Here is a 15285-nt window from a genome sequence, read left to right as displayed (position 1 = left end):
TGGATATTCTCTGCGTTTAATCGCAGGAAAACGTTACGTACATCCACGCCCTCTCCGAAGCGCAGGACCATCGCTTTCATAATTCTCGATTTCTTGTTCCTTTGCTCGTAAACGAGATTAGTGTCGTAATGGTATGAAATGTAGCGTAAGGAAAAGGAGATTAACCAAAGCAATCGAAGGATTTCAATTAGAGAATATTTAATAATTTGTTTCGAAGGTCTTAAGGTGATCGAAGACCGAAAATTAAATAAAATATTATTAAATTTGATTTAAAATGTACAATAAAGTTTTATAGGATTTCGTATTTTATGGGGGGTCTATCCTATTCTAGATTCGTTTCAATTTTTTATACTATTTTACATTTTCATTTTGCACATATTTTTGAAGCTTCCGTCGAAGGTGTAATTAATTTATTACACAAACGGGATAAAAAAATCGTCGCGATAAATTTCCCTCGGTCCACGGTGCTCGGCCAACAATATGAAACATTACGCGCGCCTAGGCGGAAATTTTATTACCCGGCAGTCGACGCGGACATCGGAGGTGGTTGAAACAATGGGAATCGTTCGCCTCGCGTCGAACGAAATTAACTTTCCGTCGCGCTTTAGGGGTGGAAACGAGCGTCGAAGCACGACGAAGAAGTCTCTGCCGCGACAAAAGAGCGTAATTTCGCGTCAGCAGGCGTAACGATAAAAAAAAAAAAGAGAGAAAAAAAAGGAAGAGGAGCAAAACCGTATCTGTGTGTACAGGCGGATAGATTTTTACCGGTTAATAAACTTTACGAGACTGCGTGTCACCCACGGTTCCATTATTCCGTGTTCAGGGCAGCCACGGTACGCTAACCTACTCGATCATTTTGCGGAAAAATTTAGCGGGTTTCAGAGTCGTTCATCGGGGCCAGGATTTTCCGTGGAATCTCCCGGGTCGGAACGTTTGTTTCATTAGTTTGCTTTATCGGGAATTCGATCGGTCGAGAGGCTGGGTCGTCGTACTAATAAAGTTTTGCCCCCCTTTTATGGCACGATAAAGCGACCGTGGCCGACTCGGTTGTAAGTTCACTCGCGCGGAAAGCGTCCACTGGGTGCTACGAGGGAGAACAGCCACGCATAATCGGCTGTAAAAATAACGCGAATGTACTGTTCTCGTCGAGCGTCGCTGGCGAGAGCGGGTAGTTATAGGATCAGAGATTATGGAATGTTTTGGGCTTGTACAGGCTCGAAAGTCTTTTGATAATGCCACAAACGATGTGAACAAGTAGACCTTACAATGTATTTTTTCGACTCATTTTTCTGAGGCTCTAGAACTCTATTACTATTTTCGTGCCACTTGCAACATTAATAACATAAATACACTTCACCAAAATACGCGTTGTTTGCCTTTAGAAACATTAAAATCCTCCAATCCGTTCAGAAGTTATGATGTTTTAAACATACGCACGAGATTTAAGGGAAAAATGTCGTGTATGGTCAGACATTAGATTTTTGGTAAGGAATTTTTTTCTCGAAAATGCGTAGGATTTTGGGGGTATATGTAATGAGCAAAAATGTTTGTAATTGACCCCTGCAACTAAAAATATTTTTTTTGGAACGATTTGAAAATTTTTTAATTTCGTTTATTTTATAGAAATAGTTCAGATCACAGTCGATGATTGGTTTCGTTACTTGCGGAAACTCGAGTATAATGATATGAAGACGCGAAGGGCGGTTTTAAAACTGCAGAGAGAATCGAACGATTTATCAACGATCGAGTTTTAATACGATTCTTTTTTCTCAAGCGTAACGTGCCGTTAGACTTTTGCTTTAAATGGAACGTATTCTATAAAATGAATCGATTCTTTTCATTCCTTTGTGCATGAAATTAATGCCGTCAATGAGCAAATAGGTTTGCCCCAATTTCAATCACTGTGTACATTTGAGAGGAAAGCTATTAGTCTGGAATCAAAGGGATTCGTGCGATTGTGGAACTTTCATGAATTTTCTTTTCCATTTCGTTGCCTCCTTTTGACGCATTTCTTTTAAAACATAAGGTAATTTTGTAACTGTCAGCTTTCGAAATATTTCTAGAACTACAGCAAACGAGAAGATTCATATTAATTCTTTAAAATGAACAGTCATTCGTTGCAGAATGGATAATTACTCGAACTCTGAAACCAGAAATTTCGATGATGAACGATATTCATACTTGCAGATGCTCCAAACAATGATTATCGATGCAATACCGCAATCTTCTACCCAAGTACGTCTCCAACCCTCGGCGTATGCTTGGAACCCTCGTAAGCTCATTTCCAACTCTCCCCAGTTAACCCCATAATGCATATTCCCGTGACATATACGAGCACGCCTGACTGACAGGTTCGTGAGAAAGGGATTTTATGATATTTTATACTAGAAGGTATACATTGTATACTTCCCACTTTGTTTTTGATTATTTTTATCAAACTTCATTTGTGCAACTGAATAAACCGTGTCGAATATTTGTTCGATGAGTAGAAATTAGCCACCAATTTACATAATCACGCTTAAAATTAAACTCGAAATGGAAATTATACTATTATTAATGGTTAATAAATTTTTAAGGAGCAACGAGCGATCGATAAATCCTTGTTGAACTACACTCGAGTTGCAGCACGGTACGAAAAAAAATTGATCATTTATCGCTGGTAAAGTGGACAAAAATCGCGCGCTAAGGGGTTGAAAACTCGGTATTTGCCTGAATTTCGTTTCGCGTATTCGCGGGGTGCGCATCGATTGGCTCTCCGGAGAGCGTCCAATTCGATATCCTAAATCCGCGGTACTTGAACCGTCAACAATCGCCAAATCCGCCACCGTGTTCCGTCGGTATTGTGCCCGTTATATTTCGCAATAACCGTGTCTGCCTCCAGTCCTGGGCGCAACAGGGAACGAGAACAACGGTCTCGCGGAGGGAAAAGAGAACGAAAAACCGAAAAGGATGGGCGTCTCCACGGATTCGAGATTCGAGGATCCGCGGCGAGCGAATGGCCGTCGAAGTCGTTCCCGAACGTGGCCGATATCGCGAAACGACCAGTTTCCCTCGCTTTTCGGCGTTATCGAGCAACGAATATGCGCTCCCTTTCGTAGAAACCAACGCCAAGGAGCAACCGGAAGCGTCTCTCGACGGTTAAAGTCGCTTCCCAGTGGGTGGGTTTATTGCGATGACCACGTGTGTCGAACGAAACTTTGTTCGTTGAAAAAATATTGCTCGTCTTCCAGAGTCAGAGATAGAATCGATCGAGGTATATTTCATTGTTATTAGAATGATTATTATTGGATGGAAGGCAGAGCTGAGGAAAGTTAATTTGGTCCCCTTTGTTCCGTTTGCTTCAGCGATTATCCGCCGTCGCAAGCAGCGACTTTAGAGTCTGAACAGATCGTGGTCGGGTTCTGTTCCGACGGTCGAGTGCATCGGACAAGATGTCGTCCTTGATCACGTCTTCGAGAGTCTCGACAGTCTCGTGGCCTGATTCATTTTTACGTACAAGGAAAAAGTATCCGTCGCCTCGTCCAGACTTATAGAAAAACTGGAAGCTCTTCCCCTTTTGTGAGTTGAAATATCAAAGAATCTCGATGGTACAGTCCGGTTCGAAACCCAGGGCAATTTTTAAACGCGTTGCTTTCGAGGCTAGAAAGTTACTTTTCGCTAAAACTCAGCGGGAATAATGGCAAACGCAAGTAGAACGAGACGCGTGTAGTCAGACATCGCGGCGATGTCAGCGTCTCTTCTACGTTCGAGGATGCATTTGATGAAAATACGCTTGCTAAATAAGAGAAAAGGTGAGACACCAGAATGTTCGATATTTCGCGCAACAAAGTTACGCCAACTGGAAAACTCCTGCCACGATGGAAGCCTTTTTTGCTCGTTTTTCGAAAAATATTCCGGTTCTCTTTTATGAGTTATTCTTCCGGATTGTCGTAAGAGCGTCGTGTTCGAGGGACCGTGTCCCTTCGTTTCCCCCCTCGCCCTGCACCGAAGCACGAAGTAACTTTTCATCGAGGTTTGAATATTTCATTGCGTTACGTAAGGTTACCGCGGCGAAGACAAACGAAAAGAAACGAGGTCCCTGACGCGGAAACAGGGAAACGAGCGCCGGTAACTCGATTGCGACGAATTACTGGAATCTTTATCGACCGCGTTTCCACCCACACGACGAAGGATTCCATTTATCTTTCGTCAGCGCGGTCCTTTAGCATTTCTAAGAAGATCGTTAATTAGCTGTTCGAACGATCGACCGTTCAATGGAATTCCATCTGCCGGAGGTTAAAGATTGATACTACGTTCCCGTCGGTGAAAGACTGCCCTGAGAATTTCATGCACGAAATTGCTACTTTTTCTCGCGTCATTCGCCACTTAATCAATCACCCGGGACAATTAATTCGCAAAGTCGGCGGTCGACGTCCACCGCGATCAACGCACGGAAATTTCCATTGTAAATCGCTCCACTGTTTCTCTGGTTCTATTTCTGGGTGCCTTTTTCTGTCCCTCGTCGTCGACGTACGGTGGGACGGAGTCTCGAAAACGCGATAAAAAATTGTCGCTTCATCGTTTGTCTTCATAAAACCGGTGATCGAGGAAGTTTCTTGCGTCCCAGAATTTGTGTTTGTTAAAATTTTTATTAGGGTGTAATTAACCCCCGTACACGGAGGTGAAGTAAGAATTTCCAAATAAGGAATCGAAACAGTCGTGGAATTTTTTAATATAATTATAAATATCGATGACTTTTAAATCTCCCCAAAATATCTTGGGAGGGAGAGTTGTACGAACAAAGATCATTTTATTTTATTGCATGAGATTCGAGGAGTATGTTTGTACTAGGTTATTCGTCATGATCGGGGAAGTCAGAAACGATGAAAGCCGCGTGAAGTTTCACCCACGACTCGCATCTCTCGAGAAACGGGTCGCATTGACATGTTTAATGCAACGGCTGACGCATTCGGGCGAGACAGGTGCATAAATATTTTAGTTTTCGATGTTATATACAAACAAGCGTTACAACTATTCCATTATCGGAAACAGCCGGTCGCGGTATAAGGTACATCGAAACAGGAATCGATCAGCCAAGATGAAACTCCGGGCGTAAATAATTCATGAGAAACGAAGTACATCTTGACGCGCGGCAGCGTTCCCCGCCATGTTATTTCGCTTTCAATTATATTCGACCGTAGAAGAGTAACGTGTGATGTAAGAATAACGAGGATACTAAAGCAAAGAGCAGGGAAGGGAGACTATAGAGAAATTGATTACTTTGGGAAAAGAAGGGAGGAAGTAAGGACAGCGAGTTCTCGAAAGAAACTAAGAAGCATACGATACATGGTGGAATAAAAAATAGGGTTCTTGTAATACATACTTCGCTCTTATGAAAAAAGTTATTAAAAAGCTTTCTGCCGTCGGTAGTAAACACGTAAGAAAGAAAATTGCAAACTAGAGGACTTGACAAACAGCTCAAACTTTGAAATTTCATCGACGTTGCCTCGTACTTTTATTATATTCATTACTTGTATGCGTCGATCGAAATTTTTTAAATTTAGTACCATAATCGGATCGAACGGGTCGCAAAGTCCAAAGAGTTTATTAGAAAATGTTTCGCGAGTCGATAAACAATCCGGTTTACCAGATCATATATCGCGTTAGTCCTTCACGGTAATAGAATGCAACCGATGAAATGAGCTCGTAAAGAATGTCGAACGTGTGAAATTGCTAGCCATTAATATTCATTGTAACGCAAACAGCGGGCTAAATTGTTGTTCAAACGTCATTTGCATCGTCGCGCCGTTTATAACGTTCGGCAAACGTCGATTACTCGAAAATCCGATACCCTCGAATGTTATGTAAATGTTGAACGACTCCATTGAGAGTAGCTGCAACGCTGGCAAGTGGACCCTGTAGGTTCCTGAGGTTTCCGTTATCATACCCTCGAACCCGACTTTATAACATTGCGGCTAGACTGGCTATCGGAACCATTCCTGTTCCAAAAACGATCTCCGACGATTCCAAAAACGATACTCCCTTCCCCCAATCCCGTGGAAGCGTATACGTGAAATTGAAATAGGGAGAACAGAATTTTGTGTTGTGAAATACCACAAATGTGTATTTAAATGCACAATTGTTTATTCCAATATTTTGTTTGAATCGTAAAGAATCTATTATTACTGAAACTGCACTGTGAATGTTCGTTGGTGTTGTAGGAAAATTTTAAACCGAGGAATTTAGTATTATAGTTCTCTAGGAAGAGGATAATACGATAACTGAGTATAATATTTAAATATAAGCGAATACTCGACATGTTAGGACAATAGAAACCTTCGCGAGCCTTTAAAAAGTAATTCCTTTCGGATTAAGCCAACCATTTTGTCCGGGGATTACTTTTTTTATATTTTTTTGGTATCAAATTCTGGTTAACTTTCAATGTGAATAGGAAATGTATAGCAAAGATGAAAGGAGATAATCTTTCACTGTCTTAGAACAGTCTACTAACGCGTATTAAAAATACCAAAACTTTAGACGCATGCAGCTCTGGAGCTTTTAGTGTTTTGTTAATAATTGAGCCACTGTTAGAAGCGGCAAAGCTTCCTCTTTAAAATGGTTTTTTGTTTTTGGCGATCCGACTTTCCGTTTTCGAGATATCGTAATTTATGTAAAGGGGTAATTTTTTTAATTCGACTATCTCTGTCTTCGTCTGACGCGTCGCGCCGGACCTCTTTGTCTCGTACGTGACACGTGACCGAGTGGCCGAGTGACCTAGTTACTACGAGTCACGTGCGGTCAACGGCCTTGACAAGGCCGTAGTAAACAAACGCTTCGGACCCTTATATTTCCGGAACTAGCCACCGCATCGACTTGAAACTAAAATCGCGATATCTCCGGAACTAATAAAGCTATCGACTCGTACGAACGCTCATTTTAAAGGGCATTTCATCCTCTACCTAATGACCATATCATATACTACAATTTATGCTGTCTTCTATGTTTATTTGGCAATTTTTTTTGACTCTACGCACCCAAAGAACTAACTACGGTATCTACTTGAAACAAAATTCATTTCCAAGGGCGTTTTGTCTTCTATCTTTCGATATTTATTTGTAAAGAATATTTTGTCGAAAAATCAGTCGTAGTTACTATGAGATTGGAAATGTAGAATCTGAGGAAACTGTGGGAAGGGGTCGTGGAAAAAGTGAAGGTTCATCTGAGGGTAGGTCACGGAAAGGGAAATGCAAGTGAAAAGATCAAGGCGAAGGCGAAAAAACGTCTGAAGAAAAGCAGACAAGATTTCTCACTGGTTCAACGACGCCTCCTAATTTATGGTCGTCGAAGTTTGTCGACTGGCGTAAGAAAAGTGTAAAAAATATTAGTTTCTCGTGTAGTCTTAGCAATTAGTATCTCAGACATAAAACCTCCACCACAGGTTTGTTTTATTTTGACTCGTAGTTTCGAGATTTCGGGGATTGGAGAATTTCGACCCCTAAATTATAAATAGGAATAGGAACATTAAAGTATCTATGATTGTTCAATGTTTGTCAACGAATAAACTGACTTTCTTGGTTTACGAGACGCCCACTTGTATTCGCCACAGACTGTATAGCCGTTTCGATTCGTCTAAGGAAACGTTTCTAGAACTTTGGTTATTTTCGAGTTTGGCGCGACAGACGGTGCATTCGTTGAAATTTCTGCAACGCAAGATCTGTCGAGAATTCAAGATTCCGTCTACGGGGGATCACAGTCAAGCTTCGGTACTTGTTGAACGCGTCTGTTCAGGGGAAACAGGATATAGTCGACGGGTGAAAGAGTAGGTAGAGTACCCAGGAAATTAGATCACCGTGGAGGATTGAAGGGCTCTCCTGCTCCGTCGGAGACAGTCGGAAAGGCGGGAACGGAAAATGCATTCGGTGCTCGCAGAACACAACGCGACCCTTTCGATTTCGAAGTAGTATCGATCACGATCCTGTTCTTAGAAGAATACTGCTCGATTCCCAGTAGCGCTCGAGGGATGCGATGCTCAGGTTCAACGAATAATATCGCAACGCTTAAACCAACGATTTTTAGGATCGAACAATCACTTATCTATCGACAAAACAAATGTATTTATTAGTGTGCATCGATCTACAAAATGTGAAATAATACAAAGACATAAAAATGAAAAGAAAATTAGCGAAGTATAAAATCAACTTTACTACGAGTACATCTTGTTAGACGTTAAATATTTTAGTGTTTCTTGTAAATAAGTAGCTGTTATAATACTCGTACGCGTGAGTTATCAGTCAATGGGTTAACATCAACGGAATTTCGAATTTCAGAATTTCAATTAATGAAATGCAGCTCTCGAACGGAGAATGGAAGAGCTTTACAAACAGACTCGAAAGGTTCGTTTAGGTGGAACAAACGGTAAATAAATTATTGGTCCGTGAAAGTAGTCGGACGCCGGAATTAGATCGGTTCCATTAACCATTGATTACCCCAGCTGAATGGACAGCGACAGGGCCAGAATTTATTCCAACGTCCCTCGTTAATTAATTCGTTTCGATGTTCGCGCGAAATTTTGCGAGAGACAGACCGCCCGGCTCCAACTCGTAACGAGAACTTTGAAAGAACGTCAAAAACATTTCTCTTTCAAATACAAAGTATTTTCCTCGAAGTCCTACAATTCTGCTTATTTTTTAAACACTGACAATTCGTTCAAAGAAAAATAGATGTCTTCTTAAAATGCATAGGAGTATATGTATAAACTTTGAAGAGCCTACCAGAAATAGGATCAAAGAGAAAGGACATTGTTGGTTCGTTTGTTCGAGTAGAAAGTTCACAAAGAACTGTATTTTATTTAGTGTTATAAAGTGGAGGACTTCTTTAATCCTGATTACGCGTGGTAGGTGTGGAAGGCAATACCATTATCTCGAACGGCCTTTAAACTTCGCGACCTCAATCTCATCCTGCTGCGCCGGGTAGTTACTTCTTTGGCCTGTTCGCGACACAGGGTCGAAGTCGAAAAGAAAGACTTCCTTTTTCGTCGAAAGTCGCCGATTTCATGTCGCTGGTTGATGAAACTACATTCCAATATCGACGTGGAACAGTGCACCGCAAATTGTGGATCGAGGTTAAACCCATGCTCCTAACCCTTGTCCGTACTTTGATCCTCCGTTCTTCGTCAGCACGAAATCGATTTGCTATTCGGCCGAGGATTGGTTAATTAATCGAGAGCCATTCACGGTTTGTCGCGATCGGAATCGATCAATGCGGAGGGTTCGAATTATTCGATCTGTTTTCGTATCTTCGGTTTGAACTCTTCGACATTGTCATCTCCAAGTTTACGGTGCCCTTAAGTGGAATTAAAGTAATGCTCGTAGAATGCTACCAAGACAAAAGAAACGTCTAACAGTTTCGTTAATAAATAATTGGAACTGATCGATCGAGTACTTAATAAATACTTATTGGTGGATGGAAAAGAGAAGATTACTGTAAGAGTATTTAATAACAGTCTCGAACTAGAAAATTAATAATCTTCTTTCCTTCGTTAAAAGAGAGCAAGATAAGTAGTAAATACCTACTTACGTTACTTTTCTTTAAAATTTAATTTAGTGCTTACTGTTGCTATTATGTCCGTATCAATTTTTAATCACACTCGATGTTCGAACGTTTCTACTATAATTTATTAGTATCCCGCACGCAACGCGCCTATTAAAAACGATCGCGTTTGATCGGAATGGTCAATTGTCTCGCCATTGACCAGAATAATGTCGCGGTGTTTCCATGAAAGCGGATGTCGGAAACGCGCCAGGAATAATAATAAACCGGTAGTATGTAAATTCGATAATATTTTACGACACGTGCTACGTGGGTACAATATAGTGACAAAAAAGAAAAAAATATAAAATATTACACAGTACAGTTGACAATGCTCGAAAAGTCTATTATTCGTCGATGTAAATATCACGGCGATCGTAGAATTTCCAAATGCTCGTCACAATTTTGTTCCGTTGCAAATAATCGGTGCTTTCCCGAATGTCAGGAAAGCGTGATATTTTTTAAACATATTGACCGAAGCTTCGAACGAAAATAAATCTGTTAATTTTCCTCTTCGAAGTCCAAAATCTGCTTCGTCTCCAGCTTATGGAAGAATCTACGGTGATCACCAAGAAATAATTTCTTTTTTTATGAATATAACAGACGATTGTCAAAATTTGTGATCGAACCTAGTTCCTTCGAGACACGATTCTCTTTTGTAGTTTTCGTTGTTCCATCGCTGCTCGTACGTAAGATTGTTTTTCGTAGATATTCATAATTTCCCAACGCTCGGCGGCGATCTTCGCGATGATCTGCGATGAATAATCCCTCTCGTGTTGCGCCCGGAGCGCCCAATAGAAGTGTATGAAAGGATTGATCGACCGACAGCGTAAGATCCTCTTATTTCTCTTCATCGGACGATCGTTCGTCGTCCACGATCCCTCTGATCGTGGCGGTAACTGCATTGCTTCGATTCATGCGATTACGATGCAAGATGCGTAAAAATGTTTATTGCAAAATTTCTCATTATCAGTCTTCCGGTATTTACGTTTTTTGCGTGACATTTACAACTTCGATGGCGACTGAAGATTGTCGAGGTACCGGAGTAAACGACACTCGATCGACGCTTGCTATTGTTTTATATTCTATAAGACGTCCCAGCAATCGTAGCTCGATCGAGAAATGGACGAAGAATATTTTACCAAATTATTTTCTGTTTATTCTTTATTTCTGCAATGACAAGACACTGTACGCGACACAGCCTTGAATAGAAATCCCGTAAACGTGATTTCCTCGAGTCTCGGACGAATAGATTACTCTTCGCGAACAGGAAACTCAATAAAATACATAGATTTCACTTACATGGCGCTGCGGGTGTCCGGAATATCGCGATTGCTCGAGAGCCCATCAGAAGCTTCTTGATTAAATTTGTTCCTCGCGTATGGATCTTCTCCCGCTCGAAGACCTCCTCTCGAGACGTACCTAAAGGAACACGTAATTGGAAAATATTCATTATTTGCATAGTTGACTTTTACGCGAAGATATGGTAACAATAATTAAAAGTGAAACGAGAGGGAGTATTCTTTTATTTTTCTATCTCATGTTTCGCTAGTCCATCTTATTACCGGTTAGGAAAGAGTTTGTTAATGACTATTTATCGTTACCCTTGCTCGTCGAAGTAGTTCCACGTCACTCTGGGATCCGGAGTCGGTGCAGGAAGAAGCTCAGACGACATCACAATGGCGGTACCATCTGGGTCCACGTAGCTGCCGGAATTTCCGGCGGAGAGGGCCAACGACGCCGGCTCCTTCAGTCGCAGGGCTCTGTTTTCGTTCTGCAAGCAAACAAAGATCGTCTTGACAGGGCGTTATTAAATTTTCTGCCGGAATTCGCTAGCGCTGAGCACACATTCGGTTCAAAGAACACAGTACCGTCCAGGACGTTTTTCGCATGAACGTTTCTTGAATCGTTCTTCGCGATAACCCTGCCCCTCCCCCGAACAAGAACAGGATCGATCCAATCAGATAGCAAACAACCGTTGTTTTGTTACCTCGGTTCGCAAAAAGCGAAGATCGCCAAGATATCCACAGAGTCTCTAGCCAAAGTCTATTTACGAATCTTGTGAATTGATACGCGCTCGATGAGAATGAAATGGGCGCAGAAAACAAACGAAAGACTCGTTCTTTTCACGTCGAATTATTTCATCCGAATTTCGTTTCTAATTTATCGCAGATATCAGTGCGGAATATCTTATTCTAACGGTCTGCTTTCTCCAAAATGTATTTGGAGTGCTTGGCCCTAGCAAGAACCAGGAGAATACCAACGAGTGTCCTGGGTGGTTTCTTGAATTTTGCATGCGCCCGTAACGTGGCAGCATAAATCCTCGAATTTGAAGCAAACATTTCATAAATTAGGTTCAGTCCCTCTCTACCATCTGGTGTCCTCGTAGGATTACGATACGCCAGTTGTCCCTGAGGGGACTCCAGAATTTCCTTCGGGACGTCCGTTGACCTCGAACCGTAACTTTCACGAAACTATCCAAAAACGCAAGAACGATCGAACGCTTTCGGGGATCCTTCTATTAAATTGTTCCTAAATCTCGAGTTCCTCGTCTCGACGCGGGAAATATTTGATCTCGACTTATCGACAGTCGAGTCGATCTCTCAGCGGTTACGATTATTAACGAGGTGAAATCGATGCCTAAGAATCCGCGGATCTAGCAGCTCTCCGGCTCTTAGTTGGCTTCGGTACAAGAACCAATTGTAAGGCAGGGGCGAGCTCGTTGCACGTCGGGGCTCTTTGTATTGACACATCGCCGAGATACGGGGTATTGATTTTGAATCGATACGGAGTCGCGAGGCACTTCGTATCTCCCGCTGGCCTTTGTGCGGCGGACGCATTGTGCATTGCATATATAGGTCATCGAATTTTGCTCATACTCTTCACCCCACCCTATCTGTCCGTATACCCCGCATAGACATGTCAGAGCCACCAACGTGGATCGTGACGAAATGACGGAAGTTCGATCGTGTCGGTGAATCTGAGATCCGAATACGAGGGGTTTGATTTCCCAGATAGATCGTCTGCTTACGCAGGATATTGGAAAAATCATACTCGTTCGATCGCCAGGCTTCAGGGTTCAGAGAATCTTTTATTAAATATCTGCTATTGCGACTTAAAAGAATTAATTTTCACGATTTTCTCTGCTCTTTCATTTCGTGAAATTCATCAGTTCGGAGGGGCTTGTGGGGTACAAATAACGCATAATCTGTAGCCTTATTTTTAAGGATGATTTTGAGGGTGAACGAAGGTTTTCTTTCTTGATAGTGGTGTTTTTACAGAAAGAAATAAGAATAAGCAACTTTGCGTCATATTACTAAAAAGTACTGTGGTCACGATCTTGAAAATATTTCTCTCCTAAGAAATTAATTTTCCTTTCAAGACAAGAGGCACTATCAAGCATTCCATCACAAGTGAGAACTCATAATCGCGCGGAATACACGTGATAGTGTGGAGCATGTCGGGTGTGGCATCGTGAACAGCCCAGGCATGCGCCGTTATGGCATCTAATATTATCGTAGAAAAGGTCTCCGATTCCTCTCGCGATGCAGTAAATGTCTGATGGCGATCATCAAAGACGTTCGTTCGTATTTCTGAATTAACCTACATGCATTCATTCCTATATTATAGTTGACGTCAACTGACATTTACTAATCTACCTTCGATCGTCTCTGAGTAGAGCAATTGTACTCAAGATACTATTAGAAATCCCTCAATTTTAATAAGTCTAAATTTAATACTGCGTTTACGGGAGCCCAAGCAGCGATAGGTCAAGTTTTATTTCGACAGGTTGGACGTCTCGTTTGCGCCGTCACGTGGCCCGCGACGAAACCGGACGCAACAGCTTGCCGCGCGTCGGCCAGCCGACTGCACTTCCGGTTTAATGCAGCCCCTGACCCGTGAATTAATATTTCATCGCGGCCACGTTGTGTCGCATTTTGCGCTCGACTTTCGCAGTACGTATTCCGTCGACTCTTTGTTCCCGTTCGAGTCATTTACTTCCCCCTACCCGCGACGCCCCGGCGTCTTTGACCGTGAATCCGTGCCACGCCATTTACCACCCTCCTGGAAAATATTGCCATTTACAGTTCGCTCCTGGGACGCTGGGATTGTTTGCGCTCACCGGATCCCTTTTGTTCGACGGATCGACCAACGATCTCGTGTTCACGGACGATTTCTTATTCTACGAGGGAAAGATTCGAACCGTTCTCGTATTTTGACATTATTTCGCTGAACAACAGAGAACGTATCTCTGCTGAAATACGTAGAAAATTGAATATAGACAAGTTCAATAAACCTAAAAACTGTTTCTTTCTGTATTTTGATACGTGAATATACATGTTTCTTGTTTTATTCGGTATTTAATATCTATCTTTTTCTAAAAATTTGTAAGAATATACTGGTGTTTAACGCTTTCACTTTACCGATCTAAATTATATAATCAATTGTCAGTTTTAATTAAGATAAATGTACGTACTTTCGCGATTTGTTTCCATTATAAATCTTTGATTTAAAATATTACAAAGCAGCTGTACAATTTTAATAATATTTGCTGCTAAAGGTATAAAATTATGTTTGTTTTCCTCCAAGTAATAATTATGATTTCGTCTACGAACAAGTTTTATTTTTCGATTCGTCGCGATACTTTAGCGAGTCTGATTCGTGACGAATATTTTGGCCCAAACACGGATATCACGAGCCAGACTCGCGAACGGAAAGTTGGCCCAAACGTAAACATCACGAGTCAGGCTCGCAGACAGCAAATCACGATCGTGATTCGGTTTCAGTTCTTATCAGTACGCCACAAGAGTCGGTCGCGATTCTTATAATCTCTGTTACAAAGCAGTTTAGCGTCAGTCTGGTCTGTTTACTGTGCGTTGTTATCGTTTAGGTCCGGATTTCGTCGAGCTAAATGGCACAGGAAGAGGTTAATTTCGTCCATCGTCCTCTCATCGATCCGCTTCGCATGATCGCTGGTATGTTGCATTATCTCTTCTCGCTTGACAAATTCGCCGCACGCGTCCGTCATAAAATTCATTGCGCGTGCGACGATTACGCGAATCCCGGAAATGCAGCGGCACGGGCTTATCGCGATAGACTTGAACAATGACTCCCAGCTCTGTCCAGAGGGCCGTGTTCGCCGGCGATACGAAAACGGAAGCTCGGAAAAAGAGGTGTCGCCGAACCGACATGAACCACATGGGGTTGCATGCAAACGTGCCCGAACGGTTCATGGCTGTTTGTTATCTCGATAGTTCGACGGACAATTCGTCCAAATTCCACGACCATGTTTGGAAACAGCGTTTCGCGTTTATGGGGACCGAGCAAATTTGTTTCGAGTGGAAGATCGTTTCATCGTGAGCCAAAAGAGTATCGGGATGAAATTTATTAAATGATATACCAGCGTATTTACTCTTGTTATGGTCATCGTATCGAGGAAAATGGAAAGAAGTTACATTCTATTATATCGAGAAACGCTGTATCCGGCTTACGATCGAGCAATTTTATACTTGGAACGGTCAACATCATAGATTTTCCAATCTCTCGACATTGTTGTCTCTGCGAGTTGGAAATAAAACTTTCTCGTTTTAGAAAGAAACGAAATGAACGTGCGATAGTTCTTAGAAGGAAATTGATCATTTCATTTCGTCCAGCATTCTGGATTTCATAATTACGTAGTCGCGCAATGACGTGAATATATATCCCAATTAAAGGAAA

At 41.9% G+C, this 15285-nt stretch overlaps 2 protein-coding genes across 4 annotated transcripts in view; both read right to left on the bottom strand.

Annotated features, from left to right (window-relative positions):
- Positions 1–15285, bottom strand: part of LOC143345509 (uncharacterized) — a 219690-nt gene that overhangs the window by 7231 nt on the left and 197174 nt on the right. The gene's annotated exons all lie outside the window — the stretch shown is intronic.
- The window catches only part of Pgant2 (polypeptide N-acetylgalactosaminyltransferase 2), a 228222-nt gene that overhangs the window by 40530 nt on the left and 172407 nt on the right, over positions 1–15285 (bottom strand). For all 3 annotated transcript variants that reach the window (XM_076772692.1, XM_076772693.1, XM_076772694.1), the window contains 2 exons: positions 11172–11341; positions 10870–10989 (listed from right to left, as the gene is read on the bottom strand). In XM_076772692.1, coding sequence (XP_076628807.1) covers positions 10870–10989; positions 11172–11341 — 290 coding nt within the window. The remainder of the gene's footprint in view (positions 1–10869; positions 10990–11171; positions 11342–15285) is intronic.

This window comes from Colletes latitarsis, chromosome 9, assembly GCF_051014445.1.
Source record: "Colletes latitarsis isolate SP2378_abdomen chromosome 9, iyColLati1, whole genome shotgun sequence".
Classification (NCBI taxonomy): Eukaryota; Metazoa; Arthropoda; class Insecta; order Hymenoptera; family Colletidae; genus Colletes; species Colletes latitarsis.
Note: the sequence above shows the minus strand (reverse complement) of the source record. Positions and strands in the feature narration are given on the sequence as shown.